Genomic DNA, 9,333 nt, shown 5'->3' on the forward strand with positions numbered 1-9,333 from the left:
CACTCTCCAACTCTATCCTTGCTTCACTTCACCCTCTTCAATCTATGCTGATCAAGCTTTTACTTTTCTAATAAAATATTTCTATCACCTGAAAAAATACAGGACATAATATCAATAACACCTGTTTGCCATCATACGGTTATATCAAATCTTAATATAATATTTTTCTATACTTGCTACAGATTATTTATTTTATTTAAAGGGAAAATTACAGTTACTCTTGAAGTCACCTAGGTAATCATTTTCTATCACATGCAATCTCTTTCTTTCTTTCTAGAGGTTATGGCTATTGTCAATTTCTCTTTTTTCCCTAGACATACTTTTAAAAGTCCTATTCTTACCCAATTTATATGTCAATAAGCACATATAAAATTGTTTTGCGTTTTTATACTTCATTGAAATGGTATTTATTTATATTTGGCAACTCATTCATGTTTTTTTTAATTGTTTTTGAAATTCATTACTATTGATATTTGAGTTCCAGTTTATTAATTTTAATTATGAATATCATTCCACTATGGGGACATAACACAATATATCTATACATTCTCCTGTAATGAGCATTTGAGTTGTTTTTATGTTTTCAGTATTGCCAGCATTAGGGGAGTGGAAATTTTATTCATGCTTCCTTATGCATAGGTATTAGACTATTAACCTAGTTTTGGAATGACAGATGAAGGCATGCATATCTTCACATTTATTGGATTTGGCTAAACTGACTTCCAATGTAGAAAATCACCAAGAGTGTAAGACAGTTTCTTTTTTACCTACAATTTTGACAATGCTTGGTTTTATCAAACTTCTTTTTCCTAATTAAATGGCCTGCGTTGTTATTTAGGCATTATTTTTATATGTTTTTAAAGACCTAGCTTGGCCATCACCTCCTTCAGAAAGCCTTCCAAGACATCCAAAGACTACATTAGTTGCTCTAATGTGCTCCCATGTGGTTTAATTTAGTGCCGTGAATACTGCATTAGAAAAACCTGTTTACATGTCAATCTCGCCATCTTCACTCTTAGCTTCTTAAGGAAAAGTGTTGTGTATTTTTTTTTTCTCATCCTTTCTTCAGTGTCATGGTAAATATTTATTGAATTAATAGATTTCTGAGGCAGAAGTCCCAAAGGAACAAAATAGGAAATTAGTTTCTTGTAGGAAAGGATTTTCCTTTAGATATAAAGTAGTCACAATGCTAATGGCTACAGTACAGTGGATTCAATTACAAAATAATCCCCCAATGGGAAATCCTTTATCTAGGATACATGTCCATGCATATACCTATACTGAGAACTATATAGAAATGACTCGGCCAGGGAAAGTACCTATTGAATTTACCATTTTTCCAATATTATGAGCAATGTGACCTATTTATTTTTGTAAAACAAAAAGGAAATACATTGTAACAAGACAACATACTTAGTTTTCAAAGATAAAAGGTACATTTATTTTTCTCTTTATTGTTTTATTCAATTTCTTGAGGTGTACAGTGATCAAAATGCCTATCAAGAATATACTGACAAGAACACCTAGTACTGAGAGGCGGTACTTAAAGTACGGCCATCACTTAAACTAGCACTTGAGGTGTAAGCAAGTTGTGTGCTATTTCCTTGTGCATTAAAGGCCTAGAAAGTCTTAGAAATCTTACTAATTAGGATTGATTGCTGCATTTGCTATCATGTGCAGAATTTTCACTTTTACTACTATACATAGTTAGTTTACCCAAAATACTCCTTTAAAAATCATGTAGAAACAAGAGGATTTAAAAAAATCAAATAGGTCTGGCCAGTATGCCTCAGTTGTTGAGCTTTAACCTATGAACTAGGAGGTAACAGTTCAATTCCTAGTCAGGGCACATGCCTAGGTTGCAGGCTTGATCCCCAGTTGGCATGCAGTGGGAAATCAATCAATGACTTTATCTCATCATTGATCTCTCTCTCTCTCTCTTCTAATGAAATAAAGGAGACATGACATTATGAATAGAGTCAGCAATACTTCTATTTTAAGGTGAAAGCAAATCTATCTGTTTAGGATGTAATAACAGACTGTGATTTGAATCTGAACCTTAAGAGAATAATAATTGCACTGGCTTAGAAAGATGTTTCACCGTAATTATAATAAAAGGCTACCAGGCCAAAGTTAAATTGAAAATTGACCATACCTAAAATTCTAGCTAATCCTCAGATTGATATCATTTGATAAAAGGAGCAATGGTCTTGGAGAAAGAATTCACGGATTGATTTCCCCTTAAACTCTAACTAATGATGTGAGTTAAGACAAGTCCCTTCTCTCATGCCTTCATCTATGAAATTAATGGGCTTGAAGGCAGGAGCCTAGGACGAGTCTCTAGAGGACAAGTCTCTAGAATGTCTTTTGTAAAACAACCTTATAAGACACACAAAGTATCTTGAAAATGATCAGTTACTCTAAAATATTAGACTAAGCTTTTAACCAAGGAGCAACAGAATAACTAGCCCATGGATTCGCAGCAGATAGGTCCCTATGGAAAAAAACTGAAAATAAGATGGAGGTGAGGATTATGGAATGGTACTGTTTTGTTCTTATCATGTTGTTATTTAGTACAGAGTAAAAAGCTCTTTGGAAACAATTTCTTGTTAAGTCACAGTCCTTACAGAATTGAAATAAATATATGAGTAAATTGAAGTGCAGAGAGGTACAAGTCTTTCTAAGGAAAAAAACAAGAGTTCAAAACAAGGTTTTTTGACCTCTGGGTCTTTTCTTTATATGCTTCCTCATGAGTTTTCACTAATATACTATAGTTATTATTTAGTAATGCTTATTTTGGCAAAAAGAGGGGGCGAGATGGTTGATATGTTTTGATGTTGCTGTGTGTAATGATTGAAAAAACAGTTTTTACTGATCATATCAATATGAAGCATCAAATGCACTACCTTTTTTTCATCGTTTATAGAGAATCACGAGGCTGCTGCTAGTCAGTATCATTTTTCAACATTTATCCGACTAATAGTGACCTTTCTGCCACTCCGTTGTAACCTGTATCACAAATTGTAGATTCCTATTCCTCAAGAATCTGGCTAGGGATTCAAAGATTTATTACAATGGGATACATTATATAGAAATATAAATAGGCTTAGTGATGGTAGGACTTCATGGGGGAAAAAAATCCTAACCTACATAAATAATGAGCCAAGAACAGAAACTATTCACAGAGGAATTCTATAGCAGACTAAATAAAATACATAAATTATTTTTTCAATGTTAAAAAAAGAGTTATCCTTGTGAGTGCCTACATCCCAGGATGCTAACAAACCTCAACCTCCCAGGCCAAGTAAGATTTAGCAGGGATGAGTCTTGTCTAACTAGTGTATCACCAGTCAACCCATATGGATTGAGAAAGTGCCAAATTACTTTGAGAGCAGAGTCATGCCCAAAGATTAACTGAAATATCATTGGTAATCTAGGTTTTATGGAATTAAGTGTTGAATTCATTTACTATTCCAATAATCAGAACATGACATTAGGAAAGTTCACTGTAGTTGAAGGCATTGACCTGAATTTTTATGGAGATTAACTTTGGAAGAGATTTATGTATATATCCCAGCAAATGATTACCTGCACAAGTTTGATTGGATTCGTCTTCATTGCTCCCACAATCATTAGCTCCGTCACAAAGCCATCTCTTGGGGATACAGCGATTGTTCTTACATTTAAATTGATCATCAGGACAGCTATGATTGGCTGGGGCAGAGGGTGGAGGGAGAGGAGAAGAAAGTTTAATGACATGAAATTGGATAAAATTATGACTATTTTAAGCCATAATTATGGAAAAATTATAGTAATTGTAATATTAAAGTACAGTAAAGTAATAGCTTCTTTCATTCAGTGTCTCATATTTATCAAAATATTACTATTCAAGGCTCTTAAAATATAATAATTTAATAGAAGACATCAATTTATTACATCTCATATAAAGGTAAATATATTTTTCATGTCTTCACTCAAACCAACTATATCACTGCCTTTGGTTTTCCATCCTTTAACACAACAGTTAAGTAAATTTCAGATTTTTTTTTTTTACCAACCTCAAATTTTAATGTGAAGTATAGGAAATATGCATCAAATAATTTAATCATAGGTAAAAATACTTTTTTAAAACCACACATTAACTCAAGTAGTTCTTGAAATATTGAATAAGCCTATTTTTATCATGCTTTGCGCAACATCTGGAAGAAAAATGACAAAATTAAAACCATCAGTTGGGACCTAGAATTGGCTAAATATGAGGTCCTGCATGATTTTAATAACAAAATGGATCACTATGAGTTTCCATCCCTAGTACAAACAAGCATGCAACCACAGAATATACTGAGGACAAGACCAATCCTCAGAAGGGAAGCTGTAGAAAGCTGAGGATTTAGCATCCAATATCTAAGCACAACAGGGGCTATCTTAAAGTTAACCTAATGTGATTATTTTTCCTGCATTCAGGAGGCTAAATTCCTAACTGAATTGGCATGCTCTTTAGTATTTGTTTTAAAACTTCAACATCCTTTTTGAAGTAATTTTTAAAAAGCCTAGTAGTTGTACTCTGTATAATAAAAATAAATTTTGGCATTCCTTATACTTAGAATTTAAAAAATAGCTGTTTTACCATGCTGTTGCAAAGCAAATGTATGCCTTTCCAGCCAGTTTCTAAACACTTTTTCTTTAAAGTAGCTTTGGTGATAAAGTGATTTTATCACTTTTTAGAAAGTTTCTATTCATGTTTATTTTTTTAAAAGGTGGAACAGCTTTATGTTGTCTGGCATTTGATCATATTAACATTTTCTACTCACTGCAGGGACTTTAGCAAAATAAAATGAAAATAAAAATCATCCAATATATTAGAGGGTCAACATCTGAAAGTACTAAGATTATGCGTAAGCATTTCATTGAAGCTTCTTGATCAGTGACCTTTGCAATTTTCATCAGTGATGTAAACCAGAGTTCAAAATGAAGGGCAAATATAATCCATAGTTTTGTGAGTTCGAGTTGGGAATTCAAGGTCAAAGCTTATGAGTATTTAAAATCTAAAATAATTCTCTGAAATAAATTATGTATTTCTGGAATATTTACCATGGAACCCCAGAAATAAAATGCTGCTCAGAATCACTGAAATATTTCGAGATTACTCCATATTTCTGGAAGCTGGCCACAGATGTTTAGTTTGTTGTTGTTGCCCCATTTACTTAGTCACTTATTCAGCCATGTGCTAGATGCTTTGTTAGACTCAAAAAGATGCTACAATAAAATGTGTCTCCTCACGAAGAAATTCACCTATTAGATGCACCATAGAATTAAGCATACAGTTGCACTGAGCTGTGGAAACTACCATAGTAAAGGAATATATAAGAGATATTTAACTCTGAGCTATATTGAGAGGACATTATTTTGGTGTTCAAAAAGGACTTCTCTATGAAAGCAATAGAAAACGATGGTGAATTCCACTGTTAGAAACAGAGAGTGTAATGAATGTCACAGAGGAGAGAAAATAACCTTTTTTAGAGATCTACTTGTAGTTCAACTTGGTAAGGACAAAGAGGTTAAGTGGATTCATGAAAGACATTTACGGCTAAAAATGTAAAGACAGGATATAACATAAAGTGTCTTATATGTAAGTCAATGAATTTTAGAATTTAACTTGATTATGTACTGTTACTGAAATATCAAGACTAGATTTTGGTATTTATTTATTTATTTAATATATTTTATTGATTTTTTTTACAGAAAGAAAGGGAGATAGAGAATGAGAAACATGATGAGAGAGAAATATTGATCAGCTGCCTCCTGCATATCCACAATGAGTATGTGAAACAACCAAGGTACATGCCCTTGACTGGAATCAAATCTGGGACCCCTCAGTCTCCAGGCCGACACTCTACCCACTGAGACAAACCATTTTGGGCTAGATTTCAGTATTTAATTGTCACCCTGGAAGTAGAGTGGAAAGTGGGCTTTAGTTAAGGAGGGATTCTGGTAGGAATAATAGCAGGGCACTTACTGAATTAATTTAAGTGGTAGTCTAATTTAGTCAGTGAAGTTGAGAGGAGGTAAAGATAATATTAATTATTTAGGGGGTAAAAGAGAGAGGATTCTTTGATAGAATTTAATATGGACCATGAGTGAATTAAGACTCCAGGAAAAGCCCATGATGTATGCTTGGGTGATGAGGTCGTACATGATGAAAATGAGAGAAAAATACTGACAAGAAATTTTAATGCTACAATTAATGGTACAAATATATTCAAAAGGAATAGTGTTTCTTTGTGAGTTGGTGAAAAGAACAATCTCATAAATTAAAGCATGGAACTAAAAGCTAACGCATGAATATTGTGATGAAATATTTGTACTCTGAACAGACACTGACTACTTAGGGAGCTGTTATATAAGGAGTATTCATTAAAACCATGAGTAAACACAGTGATTTAGAAGAAATGAGGCAGTTAATTTAATCAATAATACATCATTTGTGTAAAATAAGTAGGAAAAAAACACACCTTGTACTCTTACATAAAAAAAATGCTTCTTTCACTCCAAAAATTTGGCTAATTGTATCAATTATTATTAATTTTTTATTTGTAGTTTCACACTTTCTGGTATAAATGTTAATGAGTTTGAAAATAAGAAATGCATAATGTTGCAGTCAAACCCATGTTTGGAAATTAAAAGTAAGTAGTGCTACCTGTGTTAATGACAGTTTATGTGTTATGCATTTATGCACAATTTGAAAATATCTTTTAAAGCCCATATTCTTGGGGTTTGTACCAAAGCACAGATAGTTTCATGATATAAATGCTCAGACCAACTTTATTCTATCATAACTACAAATTTTAAAACTTTATTTTTATATTCTTGATTACAAAGAAAAATAAAAATGGAGATTTGACAATTAACTCACAATTAGGTCAGCCACTTTAACCTGAAAATGTCTTTAACTTAAATGTCTTTAATTAAAATTAGGAAACAAACATAATTTTAAAAAATGTATCTAAGTCAAATCAAGAGAGCAAAGATGCATATGTCCAGCACATACCTCTCTTTCTCTTCATATAAAAATATTTTATATCTCTCAAAACCACTCAGGTAGTGACTGTAATCAAATACTAGTATATTCTCAAAACATTATTTAATGTGTTTCTCAAAGAGTTTTCCTATTATGTATGTGGACATTTCATTATCCCTACAAAAACATGAAACTATTTCTATAGCAGCAAATGATCGATAACTAAAAATAAGCCAAACAGGAGAAAAATCCAATCTTTCATTTCCATCTGAGTGGCCCACATGTGTCTCCTACCATGTACCGAGGCGGCCAAGTTAGGGAAGAACATTCCGCAAACCCGTGTCTGTCTCCTTGGGTCTCCTCCAAGGCTTAGTAGCCAAGGAGCAGTGGAATGGCTCCTGACCCTCTGGACCAGCAATTCTTTCCTGAGGGAGTTTAAATTGATTTTCCACATCTTTAAATGCAGAGATCCGAAGGGGTCTCTTACAGCCACATCCTGATAGTGGTGTGGTGGTGCCGCAGTGCAAATGGGAAAGGAGAGGACTTCTGGGGCAATGGAAATGATAATGTTAAAGATGGGGCAGCATGAGAAAACCAGCACCTTAAAACTACGCAAAGGATGACTGAGAAAAAACAAACAGTTCAATTATTATCAAATACATTTTTAGATTTTCACAAACTATTTTCATAGTTCACACACTTAAAGGGTCAGGGAGAGTTAACATTACTTAAGTGAGGACATACAGCAATTCTCTGCATCTTCATCACTTCCGTCCAGGCAGTCATCATCACCATCACATTTCCACCGAGCTTGGATGCAGTGCCTGTTCTTGCAACGAAATTCTCCAGCTTTACATACGTGAGGTAATACTTCTCCCGGATTAACTAGGTTACAAAAAATCCAAGGTGTGTGAACAATATTGGCTCTACTGATTCATTAAAGTGTTATAATAACTAAATACTGATTCATTTTATTGTATGGAAAATATAAAAACATGCTAGCATTGTAGTGACACCAATCTCTGGAAATGAGAAGAATTTAAGTTTTTCTGACAATAATTATCCTACTAAAATGTTTAAAGATTACCAAAATAACAACAACAACAATAATAAACCACATTATATTTGGTTGGGTTTTTATGTTGAGTTTTTAGTTTTACTTTTTAGAGGGCTTTCATTCATAAACTCCGTTGATCACTATGACAACCTATACAGTAGGCCCAGCAAATCATTTTACCATCTCCCTCTTATAGATCAGTATGCCCACAATTAATGAAAGTGCAATGACAGGCAAGAGCACACAGCATTGATAACTGCATTTATTTTGTTGGTCTCTAGGTGGGAGAAAAACTCAGGCCTGCTTAAGTATTAAAGAAAGTGTTAAGTTAATCAAAACAATCTCGTTATGTATCAGAATTCTATGCAGCGCCTTTCTCCATATATTCCTTGTCCTTTAATCAAATGTTAGGAATTCAGTTAATTGGGGTTTATTCACGGACTGAAAGTGTTAGTATTCTTCTGTTCTCTTTGAGTGGATTCAGCGGAGTCTCAGAAGAGAAGGGAACATGTGGCGATAGTAACAGTAAATGATTTGTGTTTCACAGACTGAAACAGCGTTGAGTTACTAAAAGCTGGTTTATTCATAGGAAAAGTACAGCTGATCTTTCTTTTCCAGTTCTAATGGCTTTCAACTTTACTTTGGATAACGGGTTTGAACTGATGAACTGTCACAAAACCTATAAACAAGAGATATGGAGAAAAAACAAGAGAACAAGAGATACGGAGAGAAAAACATGTGGCGTTTCCAGAACACTTGGTGTTAGCACTGTCTTAATCTTTGTGTTTTCCCTGCTGCAAAGCATGGGAGAGGGACTGCGACCTGGAGGGTAGCTGCAGAACCTGCTTCAGAGACATGCAGCAAAGCACACACTTGTGCGTTCGTGGGGCCAGAAAACAAAAAAAAAAGCTGCCTAATAAATTCATATGCTTAAAGTCTTAAGGGTAAAAAAATAGTATGGTAAATGAAATATTCAGTTAGAACAAAGGTAATGCTGTGTTTCTTCTGTCCTTCCTTCGCAGACAGCAGATACCATATGTGGGAACTGACAGTAATTTTTCTTCCCTGTTTAACTCTAATCTTTTTCAATAACAAAATGCTGTAGCAACAAGTTCTCTAGTGATGTCATTTCTGTGGGGTCTCTTTAAATAACAAATTTTGTGGTGTGTGTGTGTGTGTGTGTGTGTGTGTGTGTGTGTGTGTGTGTTATGTCCAAATAGGAAAGGACAACAATATAAAAAAAAAAAGGAAAGACCCC

At 33.8% G+C, this 9,333-nt stretch overlaps 1 protein-coding gene across 1 annotated transcript in view; it reads right to left on the bottom strand.

Annotated features, from left to right (window-relative positions):
- The window catches only part of LOC102765528 (low-density lipoprotein receptor-related protein 1B-like), a 95,516-nt gene that overhangs the window by 16,880 nt on the left and 69,303 nt on the right, over positions 1-9,333 (bottom strand). Inside the window, exons 10-11 of the mRNA XM_006768654.2 lie at positions 7,763-7,903; positions 3,589-3,714 (exon numbers count right to left, since the gene is read on the bottom strand). Of these exons, the coding sequence (XP_006768717.2) occupies positions 3,589-3,714; positions 7,763-7,903 (267 nt within the window). The remainder of the gene's footprint in view (positions 1-3,588; positions 3,715-7,762; positions 7,904-9,333) is intronic.

The sequence above is a fragment of the Myotis davidii genome, unplaced genomic scaffold (genome assembly GCF_000327345.1).
Source record: "Myotis davidii unplaced genomic scaffold, ASM32734v1 scaffold560, whole genome shotgun sequence".
Classification (NCBI taxonomy): domain Eukaryota; kingdom Metazoa; phylum Chordata; class Mammalia; order Chiroptera; family Vespertilionidae; genus Myotis; species Myotis davidii.